At 52.6% G+C, this 17,192-nt stretch overlaps 5 protein-coding genes and 2 non-coding genes across 7 annotated transcripts; 2 read left to right on the top strand and 5 right to left on the bottom strand.

The window, feature by feature from the left end:
* Positions 1-48: 48 nt before the first annotated feature.
* On the bottom strand, positions 49-1,641 carry MAK11 (the record flags this gene model as incomplete). Its single annotated transcript, XM_062893972.1, has 1 exon — positions 49-1,641. One exon carries the CDS (start codon positions 1,639-1,641, stop codon positions 49-51), a length of 1,593 nt encoding a protein of 530 aa, XP_062739827.1.
* Positions 1,642-3,459: 1,818 nt separating this feature from the next.
* On the top strand, positions 3,460-4,794 carry QC762_711210 (uncharacterized protein; the record flags this gene model as incomplete). Its single annotated transcript, XM_062893971.1, has 1 exon — positions 3,460-4,794. The coding sequence occupies one exon, from the start codon at positions 3,460-3,462 to the stop codon at positions 4,792-4,794; it is 1,335 nt and encodes a 444-aa protein (XP_062739826.1).
* A 116-nt stretch (positions 4,795-4,910) lies between these two features.
* Positions 4,911-6,900, bottom strand: QC762_711200 (uncharacterized protein; the record flags this gene model as incomplete). Its single annotated transcript, XM_062893970.1, is given in 4 exon segments — positions 4,911-5,070; positions 5,090-5,180; positions 5,266-5,343; positions 5,567-6,900. 3 exon segments carry the CDS (start codon positions 6,898-6,900, stop codon positions 5,168-5,170), a joined length of 1,425 nt encoding a protein of 474 aa, XP_062739825.1. The 3' UTR covers positions 4,911-5,070; positions 5,090-5,167.
* An 858-nt stretch (positions 6,901-7,758) lies between these two features.
* QC762_711190 (uncharacterized protein) lies at positions 7,759-10,582 on the bottom strand (the record flags this gene model as incomplete). Its single annotated transcript, XM_062893969.1, has 3 exons — positions 10,089-10,582; positions 8,170-10,035; positions 7,759-8,109 (listed from the first exon to the last, which is right to left on the bottom strand). The coding sequence occupies exons 1-3, from the start codon at positions 10,350-10,352 to the stop codon at positions 7,759-7,761; spliced, it is 2,481 nt and encodes an 826-aa protein (XP_062739824.1). The 5' UTR covers positions 10,353-10,582.
* A 168-nt stretch (positions 10,583-10,750) lies between these two features.
* Positions 10,751-15,514, top strand: QC762_711180 (uncharacterized protein). The gene is made up of 4 exons (XM_062893968.1): positions 10,751-11,079; positions 11,139-11,239; positions 11,302-14,766; positions 14,832-15,514. Exons 1-4 carry the CDS (start codon positions 10,826-10,828, stop codon positions 15,365-15,367), a joined length of 4,356 nt encoding a protein of 1,451 aa, XP_062739823.1. The 5' UTR covers positions 10,751-10,825; the 3' UTR covers positions 15,368-15,514.
* Positions 15,515-16,014: 500 nt separating this feature from the next.
* Positions 16,015-16,086, bottom strand: QC762_0114290. The gene has a single exon. It is a non-coding gene; the product is annotated as a tRNA-Trp (tRNA).
* A 340-nt stretch (positions 16,087-16,426) lies between these two features.
* Positions 16,427-16,498, bottom strand: QC762_0114280. Its single transcript has one exon. It is a non-coding gene; the product is annotated as a tRNA-Trp (tRNA).
* Between the last annotated feature and the right edge of the window lie 694 nt (positions 16,499-17,192).

Genomic DNA, 17,192 nt, shown 5'->3' with positions numbered 1-17,192 from the left:
GCTACCCACTCCCCATCTAAAACGCCGTGTAAGCCCCTGACTGACACTCTACTCATCATAGCTATCCTCCTCGTCATCGTCATCCTCCTCGTCAAACTCGTACTCGCTCTCCTCGGCCCCGTCGGACCTGGGTATCATGACGAAGCCCCCCAAGCACGTAATCCTGTTTTGCGTCCCATACGCGCCCAGCAGCTTCCCTACTTGTCTTGTCGACTCCTCCTTCTTCTCCTCAACCGTGAGCTCACCGCTGCCCAACCTCCAAACACGAACCAGCCCATCACTCCCCGCCGTAGCCACAAACCACGACCTAACCCCCTTTTCGTCTTCCACAGGCAAAACCACAAAATCCTTCACTCTGCCCGTCACACCGGCCTCCTTCCCGCCTAGCTGACCGACAAGCCTCGCCGTGGCAAGCGTCTTCCCCTCAGTCGCAGGCTGACAGTTTTCTTCCGCCGTATCAAAAAACAGCACCCTCCCATCCTCGGTCGAAACCGCCAACAAAGCACCATCCTCCTCCTCATCCCCAAGCCGGACGTACTTGATCACGTGAACCTTTGTCCTGTTGATCCCCCCCATCACCTTGCACCTCGGCCTGCAGTCCATCCCAAACACAACCACATCCCTATTAAACGCGAGCGCAAACTCATCCTCCCCTCCCTTGCTGCTGCTGCTGCCCCAGATGATTCGTCTCGCTTCACCAGTCGAGTGCTTCCCCTCCCCCGCTTCATTCAGCATCGTCCGTTCAAAATTCAACACCCTCGACTTCTTTCCCGTCTCCAAGTTCCAAAGACGCATGCATTTCTCTCCCTTGGAGACCGAAATCATGATCTTGTTGGAGGGGTGAACCGCAAAGTCGTTGACGCCCTGGGGGGTCCCGCCCACACCGGCGGTGTCACCTGATGGGCGACCAAAAACCTTGGGGATGGGGCATTTGAAGTTGTGGAGGAGGGCCCAGTCGCGGGTGCGGGTCACGCCGATGGTGGAGTCCTCTGCTGCGGAGAGGAGCTTGGAGCGGTTGGGGAAGCAGAGGCGGGTTATGTTGCCTGTGTGATGCAGCAGAGTGCCGAGCTCGCGGTTCTTGTTGTTTTCGAGGATGGGGCGGGGGGCGAGAGAGGAGAGGAGCTGGGTGTCTGGGTCGGAGATGGAGCGGGAGGAGGGGGGGTGGGCGGAGAGGTTGTAGATGTTGATGCGCTCGTCTGTTGAGCCGGTTGCGAGGAGGACCTTTTGGGTTTGTTTAGGGGCTGGGGCGGAGGGGGGGGAGATGGCGAGGCAGCGGATGGCGGAGTTGTGGGCGTTGAAGAGGAAGGTGTCGGCGAAGGAGGCGGATTGCTCGGTTGTTGTGATGGGGGTGGTGGTTATCGACTTTTTGGACTTCTTCTTCTTGTCGGTGGATTCGGCCTCTGCTGGGGGTTCAGAGGTGACTTCGGTTGTTTTGATGGTGACGGTGATACCGTGGAGAATGCGGTCGTAGGAGCCGGCGATGAGTTGGATGTGGACGGGGGCATCGCCGTTCAGCTTGAAAGCGGTCGACTTGGGGGGAGCAGCGGCTTTGGCCGGGGGGGCTTTGACTTTCTTGGCCGCATTGGATTTTTCGGCGACATCGCCATTGGCGGCAGCTTCTCTTTTTCTCTTGGGGGCCATTGGTTCTGTGGGTGGTGGTGATGTGAGAGAGAATGTTGTTTTGGTTGTCACTTTCTAAGATCTTTTTTCCAACATGGATTTGTTGTCGCATTGGATGGACGTTGCTCGAACTTTTTTAGTGGAGACTTTTTTCTTATCTTATCGCTCACATCTTGGCCGACTAGCTCTGGCCAAGCTTGTCAGTGATCAAAAGCTTGGAATTCAGGTTTGACAGACAGCAATGGAAGCTGGGCAAGCTGAGGCTCATTCTTAGTAAAGTATGTTGTTCAGTTCTTTACTTTCATGAGACCTCAACTCATTCTAGCTCCACAGTTTGACGCTGATATCAAGTGTTTCTTGGTAGTAGATAGTGGCGCTGGAGCCATCAAGGTGCCGGCCAGCACATGATGTAGTGTAGGGCACACTGGTTTTTGGCACTTTGTTGGACTTCTAACTGGAGTGATCTTCTCTCACGTGAATCGTCTCGCAACGACGTGTCCAAAAATCTGGCGAGAGGGGCATCGTATCACTACAACTCTGAGGAGGCAAGACCAAAGAGGCTCTCAGTCTAATCTCGTCTCGGGTCACTTCGACTGATGCGGCAGAATGCAAGCCGTCCAATGACCAGAGCCAGACTGCTCGGCTTGATCGCCTGATGCTGTCAGTGAAGCGTTGCAGCAACAAAATTCCTAGATCGACAGCTTGCAGAATGACAACCAACCCGAGCCAGGCAACGATACAGCTTCCCGGATTGGTCATGGCCATTTGTCCCACTGAAGGAGCACTGAGGAGGCTGGATAGCTCCTTGGACGACGTCAAGAGAGGGGTACAACGTGGGCTAAGTCGCTGCCCACGAGAACTTCGTGACGGTTGACGCTGTTGAACCCTGGGGTCAGAGTCAGGAGACCAACCCTGAAGCTTGGACGAGTTTGGTGCTTGATCACATGCTGTGAAGGACAGCCAGTGAGAAGAAGCTCAATTGTCCCACTAAAACAGGGACCAGGACACCCCGCTTTTCAATCAATTCTCCATGTCGCTCTCCGGAGCTGATGGACCCTTCCAGGTCGGGGGGATCGTCACTTACACAAAGAGAAGAGGGTGTATTCAGGCTGATATTTCATATATCTATACACTATTGGTTATACGAACGCACAGCGGTGCAACGCACCCACTGACTTGATGCAGAAACCAAACAAATTCTGCTGTTGCATCAGCGACAAAGTTAAAAAGAGACGCAGTGTGTCCAGTGCCGTCGGCACCCTGGTCATTTTGTGGGAGGGATGCATGCAAGCGGGCTTGGAATGGAAATCCCTGCACTCGCTCCGGTTTGGCATTTCCGCGCGCGTCTGCCCTTAAACACTTGCCTGATCTGGCACCTCTCTGGCCTGACCACATCTTGCTTCCTCCCATCTTTTCTAGCTCCGTACATCTACGGGACGCCTGGTATCGTCCCAACTCTTGTCAACCCAAATGAAACAGACACTTCTGCTGTCACTTTTGCCCATTGGCGCATGATCAATTGTTACTGCGTCTTGGTGCTTCCTGCAACGTTGGCAGGACGCCTGGATCTGGATCATTTCCCCCATTTATTGAAGACTATTCATTCCTCCCTTGCTTTGTCGAGCTCCCAACCCTGACGACCACGGGTCATCCAAACGCCGAACGAAATAGAAGCAGAGTGGTTGGCAACATATTGAAAAAGAAATCTTGGGCTATTGGGCTGTGGTTACACGAGCTGGACGCGAATCTCAACCAATTGGATTGGGACGAGCTTGGAAGCTTCCACTGCAAGAGAACAACCTCGCACTCGCTGCTTGAAGAGAGGACACGCCAAACACCATGGAAGAATCACCCGAGCGTCAGGGCCCGGAGATCCTCCGTCCCATTCCCCGGAGACCTTTCCGGCTGGCCTTCACATCTCCCACACCTCCCGAAGAAGATTCGGCACCCCCAAGTGCAACTCGAACACCAGGCATCACGGCCTCCGACCTTGCCTTCCTCGACATTCACAACAACCCCAGCCAAGCGTCGAGAAACCCTAGCACCATCAGCCGCGCCACCTCGTTCATGAACCTCACCGGTTCTACACTCCTAGGGATCTACTCCCCGTCTCTGACACCAGGCATAAAAGGAGACGCCGTCGATACCCCCTCATGGGACAACAACACAGGCGGACAAACCCCTGGCACTCTACAGTCCCCAGACCCAGGGGACATCGACGAGCGAACCCTCACGCTGATCAAGAAGCGAAGAGACAGCAGCAGCCACATCAACAGAGAGCGCATCCGAAACTCGATTCGAACCTCGTACTTCCCCTCTTTAGCCCCCACCGCCGACCTCGAACCCCCTTCCCAAGCATACATCATCTTCTCCATGGCCCTCCGCGCCTCTTTACTCTTCGCCCTCGGTCTAGGCTACGGCGTCCTCGTCACCCGCCTCCCCAGAGCGCAAAACTTTGATCCCCAACAACCCCCCACCACCTCGGACGAACCCCTCGACTGGCGATACCTCCTCTTCTGGGGCGCCTCGGGCGTTTTGTTGGGATGCCTCCTCCCCTGGTTTGACCAGTTTTTCATCCCCGCCGCGAAGAAGAACGGGCCTCTGACCGGCAAACCCCTCCCGTCATCCCCACAACAACAGCGGCAGCAGAACGAACGGGAAGGGCGACAGCAAGAGGCGGACTATGTGCTCGTTATCCGATCGATCGGCCTGTTTGTGGGGATCGTCTTTGCCATTAGGAAGCTGTCTTGGACGTCGACGATGCAGGTGTCTCTGACGCTGGCGTTGATCAACCCGTTTATTTGGTATCTTATCGACCGGTCGAAGCCAGGGTTTTTGCTGAGCGCGTTTGTTGGTTTGGTGGGGACGGTGGGCATGATTGGGTTGGGGTTGAAAGATGTGTTTCCGGGGTTGATGCCCGCGCCGTCCTTTTATCAGCATGGGGATGGGGGGGGGTTGGGGTCGGGGCGCATGAGGAGGAATGGGAGTGCAAATGCTGGATATGTGGCTGGGTCGGGGGGGATCAAGTTGGTAGGGGAGAGGGAGGTGATTGAGACGGGGGTGTGGATGTTGAGTGTGTTGTTTTGTAGCTGTGTTTGCTTTGGGAATATTGGGAGGAGGTTGGCGTTCAGTGGGGAGGGAGCTGCGAGGGGGAGATGGGGGGGTGTTAGGTGATGGGAATGGCTGGTTGGTTATGAGAGAAGAGTCTATCTGAGACATGGTTTGATATGTAAGAGAGAATTTTGGAGGAATATTTAACACTATTTTAATCTCGATTCTGTTTGTGAGGTGTCGTTCTAGTCTGGTGAAAATGTGAGCTGAATTGTTGGTATTCAAACAAGCCGAAAAAGAAGGGTGATAGCACGCCGAACAGGCTCAACCAAATATTTAGCCTAGATTATATCTATCCACAGCCATTCCTCACCACCTTGCTTTTAGTGACCATACAGCAAAAAAAGCAAAAAGAAAACAAGAAAAAAAATATGTACAACGCATCTAATATATTACAAAACAGTCCAAAGCGTGCATCCAATAGTATCCGTTCTCCTTACGACACCCAACTACAAACACAATACCTAGTTAGCAGTGCGTTCCCTAACAGAGATCTATGATCTCGGGCTAATCCAAACTGGAGGGGACACATACAGACACAACAATATTATCAGCAAGGCAGTTGAAATGGGCAGTGGAAAGCTCCTGAGAGCGCGGTGTAGCCAATATACCCTAGACGGACAAAAAAACGTAAGCTTCGTATCCATTCCCAAGGGTTTCGTCTATGTAGCAGCCTGCCTGCCTCGTTGAGGGGAGCAACAAACGTGAAGAAATACGTCAAAGACATATAAGGGCGCCAAGAGAGATTCAATAGGCTTCTGGGGGTGGATAGGTAGTCAAGAGGGCCTGAAAAGATGATAGAAATACTGAGGAAGGAAAAAAAAAATAAACTCACCAAGAAGTCATCGCCGTCTTCTCAAGCTCGATGAACTTCTCACAACACATCTTCAACCGTCTTCTCACGCTCCTTTCGACCAAAAAGTCCTGTCTCTTTGGTGGATCCCGAAGCTTGTGAGCAAACCACCACGTGAATTTTGATGGGTCGCTAGGCATGAGAGGGTCGTCAATTCGGTGTTTCATCGCCCTGCCAAACGCAAAGGCCATGAGGTCCTGGGTGGAGGCGGTATGCAGTGATTCCACAGTCATGTCCGTGATGGTTGTCGTGGGGGTGGGAGCGGTGTCCTCAGTGCCGATGGCGGTACGCCCCTCCACCTCAAAAGGAACGCCATCAGCTTTATCTTCCTCCCCTGGCTGTCTTCCAGTCTCCATCGCCTCCATCGCCTCCTCCTCCTCAAAGCTCACATCCCCAAACGGCTCAACATTCGCCATCCAATACTCGTCCCTCACCCTCCTCTCCAAAACCCTGAACCGCCTCACCCCCACCACCTTGACCAGATAATCCCCATTGTCAAGCAACCGGTGAGCCTCCACCCTCAAAACAGTCCCCACATCGCTCTCCTTCCTCGTCAAGGGATCAACCATCGTCATGCCAAACTCCTTATTCCCCCTCAGCACCCTCTTCATCATAAGCCTATACCGCGGCTCAAAAATCCGGAACGGCATCTTCATCGTCGGCATCGCCGTCGCCAGCGCAAAAATGGGTATCTCGTCCTGACGAGGCGGTGGTGCAGGGGGTATATCCTTCCGGGCCTCAAGCTCGTCCGGCCAGAGGACGGGTATCAATTTCATAATAATGCGATTCTCCGGGTATTCCGACAAAAACGGCGTCCCATCCAAAGTGAGACCCTGACGACAAACAGGACAGTAAAGATCCTCCCCAAGAGTAGTTATCGACTTCAGACACGGACGACAATACGTATGCCCGCACGGCGTCGTGACAGGTTCATCAAACAGCTCAAAGCATATCGGGCAGTCGAACTCCGGTCTGAGGACTTTGCTCAGCCGGGCGAGGAAGGACTCTTCCTCTTCTGGGGCGGCGGCGGGTTGGCGCTCGAGTTCCCCGTGAACGGTGCTCATGATGCTCGAGGCGAGGATGTCAGTCCCGCAGTCCATCATCGCGTGGTCTTTCCCGCACAGGCAGCGGTAGACCTTTTGACGGTTCTCCAGCACGGGAAAGGTGATGTTTCTTGGCCGCTCAAGCGGTTCTGGTAGGCAAGTCTTGCATAATGAGGTTCCGCATGGGAAAATTGTCGGCTCGCGTAGGAGGTTTGAACATGAAGGGCATGCGAGAAGCTCCTTGGGCTTCCAGACAGGGTCGTGATCGGCCATTTACCTACCCGGATGATTAGCGATTGAACGTTGACATGATAATCATCATCACTGCTCACGTACCTGAAAGCCGTTCACACAAGTTCCACGAGCGGTCGGTGGTGTCACGTGGGTGACAAGATAACTTGTCCAATTGAGCCGCTTATGTCGAAGAAGATTGGCAGATCAAATTCTGAGAAGGTCCTGATTGCTTTGGAATTTTGTTGGATTTTGGAATCCAGAATTGATGGTTGTCCTGTCGTGGAGTATACACCTTGGCTATAGGACTTGCACAAGATGTTCCATCGTGCGGCTGTATGCTCTCGATAGCGATGGAAACTGGGTTGAAAAATGAATGGAAGGCTCGGGGTGCAACGTTTGAGAAAAGAAGGAGACGCCGCCCAGGGTTAGTGAGCGAGTGATGATTAGAATTGATCAGCAAAGGTAAGAGAGGATCGTTGGCGTTGAAGTCTGGATCAAATGATGACCACCTAGCGATCGCGGTCCCCGATGGTGGAGCCTTCCAACCATATCAGCATCACCGACCCCAAACAGCAACCAGCAGGAGCACCACAACCCTGCATGTCGTCGACGAGACCCAAAAGACAGTCAATCAGCCTTCAAAATAGCGAGAGTGGTTGAACAAGCATCAATGGACTCAGAATTGCCGGCCGGGTCTCAAGATGGTCGATAGGTCTGTTTATCATCCCTCGATGCCTGTCTCTATGCACCCTCCAGATGGTAAGGGCGATGATGGTTGAACCCGCGGCACCGGTACCCGAGAGTCCAGAAGTAAACAAGTAATAGTTGCTATGGGGTATCATTCATTTGACAGCTAGTAACAAGACAAGGCAGCCACACCGGCTAGATGCGATAAAATTACGACGAAGGCACCGCATCATCCATGGCAACATCGCCATCACCCTCCTCCTTCTTCCCATCGCCTTCGTCTGTCACGGCCGGGGCCCCAGCCTCCATACTATCTGCCCCAATCTCCGCGCCAAAAATCGCCGTTTCCAAGGCCTGATACTCTGCATCCACCACCGCTTCGTAAAACCCTGGCGACGACTTGGCGTGTTCTGCCGCCTCTGTAGCCGCCTTGATTGCTTGCTGCACTTGTTCTTCAGACAGGCCGTTCTCCTTGAGTTGGCCCTCCCACACCTCGGGAGCAGGAGCTTGGATGAAGATGAATCTGGCATCATAGCCATTGTCCTTGACCTGCTGCGCAGCCTGTAATGAAAGTCAGTACACATGCCAGCAACATGTGTTCAGGACATGCTGGAAGCTTACCTCAAAAGTCATCTCCATCACGGCAACCCTATCGTTGTCGACGATGGCATCCACCACCTTCCTACTTGTGCCGTGAGTGTCATCACCCTCCTCGCTGAACTCGAGAAACTGATCTCCGTCCCGCATCATGTTGAAAGCCTGAGTATCAACAAAATGAAAGTCCTTCCCGTTTACTTCGCCCTCTGCCGGTTTGCGTGTTACATGGACGGCCACCTTGGTAAACGTTTTCGGATGATGCGCATAGAGCTGCTTTGCAAGAGCTGTAGCAGCCCGAGAATGTTTACCAGCGTCCACAACCACAATTGGCCTCCTATCCTCGGGGAAGGCGGTTTCGCCATTCGTGATTTCTTGATCCTCCTCGTCTTTCTCAGCAGGTAGCTCTTCAAAGATGACATCAATCTTGTCGTCATCTTCGATCTTGTCAAAGAGAACCAGCTTGCTCTTGCTCGCAATTCTCAGCGCCCGCCAAGCCTTACTGGCCTTGCCTTCAATAGCTGCCGTCTTGGACTCGTTGTTTGTTGGCATTCCGATTTCGAAGTCATCATCGGCTATTCCTTTTTTGTAGCTGTCGAGATTAGGAACTTTGTAGCGGTGGCAGTCCTTGAGCTTCTTCAGAGCTCTTTCCTCGTCATCATCCTCGAGGAAGTCTAGATTGAGAGAGCCCATAGGGGTAGGTCGTAGCCGCTTGGTAGTCGCGAGTTTTCCGGCGTTGGTTCTGGCTTCGACAAAGACGTCTGGCGACAGTTGCGGCAGCTCGATCGGAGGACAATTCTCGACTTTCCACCGCACCCAGTTCTTATCTCTTGAAAGTACCGTTTCGACAAGTCGACAAAAGTGTGGTCCTTCTGGGCCGAGTTTGAGGTATGATTTGATGGACTCCTTCGTCTCCACAACCCATTTGATGTCTTCTTCACTCAGTGTCTTTTCCGAGTAAGTGACAGACTTGTTTGGCACCTTTACGGTGGCCAGCTTCTCTTTTGCTTTTGGTGAAAGAGCAAGCAGAAACTCCATGATGATGAGTGCCTGGATCAAAATATTCCGCCGGAATGTCAGATCACTGATCTCAAGCTTGAACAAATCCCTACTGGTAAGGTATTTGGGGTTGAAGCCGCTAGAGAGAGCATCGTTGCTCTCTTCTCGCTTTCGCTTGAGGGTGTGTTTCGGCTCCTCGACTGGCCTGTCTGGCCTTTCCTTGACGCGGGGTGGCTGTTCAAATTTCATGCTCAAAAAGGTAGCCATGGTGGCCTCGAGCCCGGACTTGAAGGAGGCAAAATGACTGGCCTCGAAAAGGAGCTTTGGCTGGTTGAAAAACTCCTGCAGCCCCCAGAAAATTGGATACAGAGCATCTGGGTCCAGCGCCTTCTTTTTCGTGTCGACATCGTTGGACCTGCCTCTCCGTGAACCATCACCGGTTGTGCCGACATCCGTGTCCACATCCATCTTGTCCCCATCCCCGTCGGTCTTTGCCGGGATCTGGTCGAAAGTGGTGACGTTCTCAATATGGAACTCTCCCCGCAAGTTGACCGAGCTTTTATCCCCCAGGGGAAAACTTTGGAACATGAAGATCAAGACTCGACCAGAGAATGCTGGGTCCAGAGCCCTGGACAGACGCCGTAAGAGCTCATTGCAGGTTCGAAGAATGACGAGCTGTTTTTGCTTAAAGTGCTTCGCTGTGATCCTTTCGCGGCGCGACTCGAGGAAGTCAAAGACCTTACGGCAACCGGCCACTGTCTGGCTATCGAGTAATTCCTCCACAAGCCACAGCAGAAGGGCAGGGTCGCAAAGCTCACTGTCGGAGAGGATAGAGAGGATGTCGAAGAGGTTCCAAACTTTGACGAACTCGGGTGAATCGATCGATGCTCTTGACTACATGGTGTGAGCATACATTCGAGAACTCAAGTGCGTATCGTTCGACTCACCACCAAATATTTGAATGTATCGCGCACAGCGGTCTCGATGATGGCGAAACGCGCCGTCTTCGCCTCGCTCGAATCGTCCATAGGCTCCTCATCGTATACGCTGTTCATTCGACCGCGAAGATCATCAAAGTGAGATTCGATAAGAGGTGGTTCTATTGACGAAGTTCGCTTGACGGTTTCGGCATGTTCTAAAAGCTGGCGAAGGAATTCGCCAGCTTTGGCGACAGCCGGTATGCCATGGCTGTCGACGATTGTCGCCGGCATCGTGAGGGGTAGTTGAATTGAGGCGGTGGCGTTATCTGAAGATCAAGCATCCATGTATGCTCCTGACAATTGAGAAGCTGGGACTTGTGCTGTTGTCTCGAATGGCAAAGAGGCTGGGGTTCAATTGAAGGTGCAGGATGGAAGATTATCGCGAACAGGCAAGGCTGATGGATGTTGATGCAGCAGGCAGGTCCAGGATGGGAATTTGGAGGTGGGTCTGATCCCCAGTGGTTAGCGGCAAAAACAACGGGGCACTGCTGGACGCCAACAGGTGACAGTGGGCTACAGTGGTTGACGCACAGTGGACAAGGCTGGCTGGATGCCTGTCTTGGAGGACGGGAGCTTGGAGCTGGTTTGCCGCGTCCCAGTCGCTATGATAAATAAATTTCCAGATTCATGCGGCCGCGCGACGCATCGACAACTTCTTGATCCTGCACCTCGCCCTGCTGCCCACGACTCCCTCAGCAGCCACAATGCCTCCCGCCAAAAGAGTCAAGAGCAGCGCCAATTCCGGATCGAACGCTGCGTCGGGTCGCCCAACAGTCGAGGACCTGGAGGGCCAGAGCGAGTTTGCGACACTTGCACGGCAGCACTGGCTGCCAAGGAAACCAGCGGAGGTCAAGGTCAACAATGATGTCTTGAAGAGAGAGATCTGGGACACTCTGGAGAAGGAGAACTTCCCCCTCAAATCACTTTTGGTCCTTGAGGGCTTGCAGGCATTGGAGAGGTATGTTGGGATCTTGATCTTGAATCGCAACTCGGTTGATCTGACAATGATGGGTACAGCTACTTGTGGCCTGGGTATGGCGAGGACTCGTCCAACTTTCATGTTCTTCTCATTATCTTGATAGTGAACGCGAAGCGGAGGGAAAGGCTAGACACTTGGGGTGAGTTCTCCCTATCCCAAAACTTGACACAACCTTGAAGGACTGATATCAATTTGCATCAGACATATTTAGTGATCGCCCCGCTGACTTCTCCGACCTCTTTCGACGTGCGCTATCCCTGACCGTGGACAGCTCTCTTTCGTGGGTCATCAAGACCCATGTGCTTCTTTTCATCATTCATGCTTTTTCGAGTCTCGACTGTACCATTGTACGAAAAGAATGCGCGCCTCTAGTTTCCATCTCCATATGGCATAATATTTCCACAGACGACAAGCGGGATGCCATACTTGATTCCAACACACAATGGAGGAAGGCCTGGAGGGCATCTGCAAAGCGATATGACGCGGCTGATGATGCTACCAAAGCCCGTTTACGTTTTGAGCGGTCCTGGTTGTATACCTCTGTCCTCAACTTCCTGAACCTCCTTTATACCGACAACGCCAAGCCAGACCAAGTTTTGTATTGCGAGCGTTTCGTCGAGTTCCTGACCGATCTGCAAAGTCAACTTCCAACCAGGCGCTATGTCAACACACTCTTGCAGGATCTTCACGTCTTGCCAGCTCTGGTTCTCTCACCAGTCTATAACGATGAGGCCAACGGCTTGCTACGAGATCTGTGCAGGTTATTTTCACACTACACATATTTCACAATCGATGAGCAGACGGGTGCTCAGCTCAGCAAGACGGAGGCATATGACAGACATTGTGGTGATCTTGCAAAGCTTCAGCGAACTGCGCTCAAACATTTCAAGGATAAGCTGACGGTGTTGGCCCTGTCCAACTATGGCGCCATCGACAAGAAGAGCGAGCTCGAGGGCCTTCTTACGGTATTGGCCGATGACGAGATTGAGTCGCTTTGCAAGCTCCTAGGTTTGCGCACTGCGTATCCAGACTCTGTCCAGGTACCCATAGGGAGAAGGTTCCTCCTAGAAGTCTTGCTGTCGCAGTTCGAGCGGAGAAAGACTTTCCAGGAAGTGGCAAGTGAGTTGAGCCTCTTACCAACCGAAGAGTCCCTCTTTGAGGTCGGCCTCGGGAGGACTGAGCATTACGATGGGTCTCATCCCCTTGCGCTCCCAAAACTGAATCTGCAATATCTTTCCGTGGGCGATTTCTTGTGGCGATCAATGATTTTGTATCGGTGCGAGGCCTTCTATGCGATCCGTCAGGATATTGAAAGTGTTCTTTCCAGGCTAAAACCGGAAGCGAAACGCTCAGGCGAGACGGTGTTCTCAGGTTTCTCCAAGATGGCCTTGAAGATCACCAAGCCTACTATTCTGGAAGCTGTGCCTCCTTTGGTTGGTGATGATAAACCATCAACCGTGCGAGCAGAGGTTACAATTGACCTGAGAAAGCTTCCACAACATGTCCGGCGTGAGTGGGAATCGCTGCGCCCTGATGATGTGCTGTTCCTTCTGGCGGTGGACGCTTCAAAACCTAAGCTCGCCACGAACGGCGGGGCATCAGTTACGGAGGCAGAAAAGCTTGGGTTGGTGGCTGTCCGCGCGGCTGAGGTCATCCAGGTGCTTGATGACAGAGGGCGGGCAATCCGCGACGCTCAGGCGTACTTTGATGGTCACAATCGCAGCGACATCCGGAGACTTCAGCTTCGCCTTGACGCTAAGGCCTTCAAGGACGACACTGAGGGTAAGCAGGATGTGTACGAGGGGATCAACCTGCTTGTCCGAAGAAGCGGCCGAGAAAACAACTTCAAGCCAGTGCTTGAGTCTATTCAGGATCTCACACTGTCTGATGTCCCTCTTGCTCCTTGGTTGCACGAGGTATTCTTGGGCTATGGTGATCCGGCCGGTGCCAACTACAAACAGTTGGCAAACCGGCTGAGAAAAGTCAACTTCCGTGACACCTTCCTGGACTGGCAGCATCTTGTCGAAAGCTTGCCAGGCAAGATTGTCGAACCAGACGACGATGTCTCTGGAAGCTTTGGCCCGCCATATGTCCTCGAGACAGTTGAGAAGCCAGCGGAAGAGGCTCCATCAAAGCCTTCCAAGAAACGAAGACGGGATGCTGAGCCTGCCCTCATCGCGGAGATTGAGACCCTCAAAGTCTCGACATACAAACCACCAAATAATGGTCCCTATCCTGTTGATGCTCCAAAACTCAACAGTGTTCGCTTCACGCCTACCCAAATTGAGGCGATCATCTCGGGGACACAGCCAGGCCTGACAGTCATTGTTGGCCCTCCTGGTACTGGCAAGACAGACGTTGCCACGCAGATCATCAACAACATCTACCACAACTTTCCAGAACAGAAGACGCTTCTCATAGCTCACAGCAATCAAGCTCTGAACCAGCTGTTTGCCAAGATCGTGGCTTTGGATATTGACGAACGTCATCTCCTTCGTCTGGGTCATGGCGAGGAAGAGCTTGAGACCGAGGGCAGTTTCAGTAAGCACGGACGGGTAGAATCTTTCCTGGAGAACCGACAACGCTTCTTGTATGAAGTCAACCGTCTCGCTGCGAGCATTGGCGCACCAGGTGCACACGGAAGCTCTGCGGAAACGGCTGGTTATTTCAACTCCGTCTACATTGAACCTGCGTGGGCCAAGTTCAATGAGATTATCAAGGTTGAGGATGCTACCCCAAAAGATATCGTCACAGTGTTCCCATTCCATGGGTATTTTGCAGATGCCCCTCAGCCGCTGTTCCCGCCTGGGGCAGATCGTGAGACTGTCCTAGAAATTGCCAATGGGTGCTATCGGCACATTTCCAAGATTTTCTCTGAACTCGCAGACGTTCTGCCTTTTGAGATTCTGCGCAGGGACAAAGACAAAGCCAACTATCTTCTTACCAACGAGGCACGGATCGTTGCCATGACTTCGACTCACGCTGCCATGAAGCGGGGCGAGATCGCGGCGCTTGGTTTCCAGTACGACAATGTCATCATGGAAGAGGCCGCTCAAATCACCGAGATTGGGAACTTCATCCCGCTTGCTCTGCAGAAGCCAAAAGATGGCCAACTGGCGCTTCAACGAGTTGTCCTGTGTGGTGACCACTATCAAAACTCACCTGTCATCCAGGGTCTCGCTTTCCGCCATTACGCGAACCTAGAGCAGTCCCTCTTTTCCCGCTTGGTGCGTCTCGGCGTCCCAACGATCAATCTTGACCAGCAAGGCCGCGCCCGCCCATCTATTTCGAGTTTGTACAAATGGCGGTATCCCCAGCTCGGTGACCTTCCGCATACCCGGACAGAGAAGGAGTTCACCACCGCCAACGCCGGCTTCAAGTATGATTATCAGTTCATCAATGTCCCTGACTACAAGGGCAAGGGCGAGACAGAGCCCACGCCGCATTTCATCCAGAATCTGGGCGAGGCCGAGTATGCGGTGGCCATCTACCAGTACATGCGTCTGCTAGGCTACCCAGCCTCCAAGATTAGCATACTGGCCACGTATGCCGGTCAGAAAGCGTTGATCAGGGATGTGTTGGCGCATCGGTGTGCCAAGAATCCCATCTTTGGTCTGCCGAGGATCGTGACGACGGTGGATAAGTATCAGGGAGAGCAGAATGATTGTGCGTTTTGAGTAAACCCTTTTTGTCACTGGCTATTACTTCTTTTACTAATTTATATTCAACAGATATCATCCTCTCGTTGACCCGCACGTCCCGAGTTGGTTACCTGAGAGATATCCGCCGCCTGACGGTGGCTCTTTCTCGCGCGCGGTTGGGATTGTACATTCTCGGTCGCCGTGAGGTTTTCGAGGCGTGCTATGAACTCAGGGACGCTTTCGAGCTGCTTCTCAAACGGCCGGACCAGTTGACGCTGGTGACTGGGGAGTTGTGGCCTTCGGAGCGGCCACTGGTTGTTGAACAGCAAGAGGGAGGAGATGGCAGCGCAGACAACATCGCGGTCGCAACGGCGGTGCTGGGCGAGGCTGCTATGCAAGGGGTCGAGCACTTGGGACAGTATGTCTATGAGATGACCAAGACCAAGGTTGAGGAGCTGAAGCTCTTGCCTCAGGTTACTGTTCCTTCTGTTGATGTAGAGATAAGGGATGTACTAGAGGATACAGGTCTGGAGGATGAGGGGGCAGCTGGTGCCGGAGGTGAGGAGGAGGAGGAGGAAGAGGAGGAGGGGAGGAAAGTGGAGGGTTTTGAGGCTGAAGAGGATTGAGACTACTAGCTACCTTGCACCTTGCGGGTTTTCCATACAGGCAGGCAGCAAAAGACAGGTGGTGTATGAAGAGCTTTTGTTTTGTACATGATTTTTGTGCTTCGATAAGAGAACTCTTTTTGCAGTTGAGATGAAAATAAGTGTAGGGCTTGTATCTCTCCCACATACATATTTCCTCCAGAATTGATTTTTCTCCTCTCATCCTCCATAACAGTCAGGCTATGTGGCTGTCTGGGGGCTTACCGTTATCATCGTCTGGCTTTGCACCACCTCAACGCCCGTACCAGACAACGAAAGGATATGGTAGGTTCGAACACAGCCAAGTCAAGCACTGGTCATGTACAATCAATCACATGCAATTCAACCATAAAAAAGAGGGAATCGTTCTCTAATAGCTTGGGGCACCACCTGACCGCCTTATTTTTCTTTCTGTGTTCTAGCGCATACAGTGTCGTCATCATGCAGCTACCCTCTCTACATATCCTGGCCTTCGAAGATCTTCAGCTAAGGTTAAAAGGGTTTTTATATGTAACGTATATATGGTGCCCCGTTATGTACCTAGTAGACCCCTATTGAGAATTGCGAAAGGAGGGGAAAAACACCAAAAATGACGTAACTCTACTGAAGTGTGGAATCTCGTGCAGGTATGACCCCGACCCGATTTGAACGGATAACCTTTCGATCTGGAGTCGAACGCGCTACCGTTGCGCCACGAGGCCTGCTTTGCTTCGGTGTTGATGGAGCTGGAGAAGGGATTCTGGGGTTAGGATAGGAAAGGGAAGTGAAGAAAAGGGAAGGGGGGTAGAGATAAGAGCAAGGAGGGGAGGTGGTTGGTGAGGGGGTTGAGGGGGGGAGGTATGGGTGATAGCGGCCTTACAAGATGGGCGTTGAGGAATGCGGTGTTGGGGTTGTAAAAGGGGAAAAGGGAGACAGCGCTGGATTGGGATGTTAAGATTCGAGGAGGAGCTCGTAAAGGGGTAATCGGCAGAGTGGACGAGATGATGGGAATGGGCAGAGCGAGCGAGATGATGGCTAAATGCGGGCGTCAACTTCAACGAAGGCCTCGTGGCGCAACGGTAGCGCGTTCGACTCCAGATCGAAAGGTTATCCGTTCAAATCGGGTCGGGGTCAAACTTGATAAGATATCTTTTGCACCATCTATTCACTTCCTCTCCATTGATGAATAGTGCTTTTTGACAACTCGATATTCAACATCTTTCTGAGCTGTGACCAACAGAATCCCTCAAGGCTATATACATATCCGAGGTGATATCTGCAAGATGAGCCACTTCGTCACCGGCTTGGATGAGTCAGATTCAACCGTCGTAGTCCTACCACAAAAGTGCCGTGCGACGGGTGTACGATTCGTAGACTTTTTTTGCACCTTATCTCAGCTCATTTTCTGGACCAGACAGACAAGCATGTGCCAGTGGCGAGATTTTGATTTGTGCGTAAATGCCCCGAAGTGTGCCGTTCGGTGGGCGATAATCAACAGTTACAGAAATGGTTGGGTATCAGTGTGGTCCTGAAGGCACCGAAAGGACCCGAGTTTGCAAGTTGCCCAAATGGGGAGAGTCTTGGTTGTCTGCTGTCGCCTCCTGAGCCCCCCTATATGGAGGGTTTTCTTCACCGGTTTGCCACCACCTCTCCGAAACGAGACCTAAGCAGCCGGAGCAGCGGAGGACCAAGAGGACCAAGGAGGAATTACGAATTAAATGGTTGCCATAGGACGAGCTGTTACTCGAGGGCCGACTCATGGCTGGTCTAAGCGTTTTGTGATGACGTCTGTGTCAGTTACCATGACTTGATGGGAGAGGAAGTAAAG

Source organism: Podospora pseudocomata, chromosome 7 (genome assembly GCF_035222375.1).
Source record: "Podospora pseudocomata strain CBS 415.72m chromosome 7, whole genome shotgun sequence".
Classification (NCBI taxonomy): domain Eukaryota; kingdom Fungi; phylum Ascomycota; class Sordariomycetes; order Sordariales; family Podosporaceae; genus Podospora; species Podospora pseudocomata.
The sequence above is the reverse complement of the archived record's forward strand: the minus strand, read 5'-3'. Positions and strand labels throughout refer to the sequence as shown.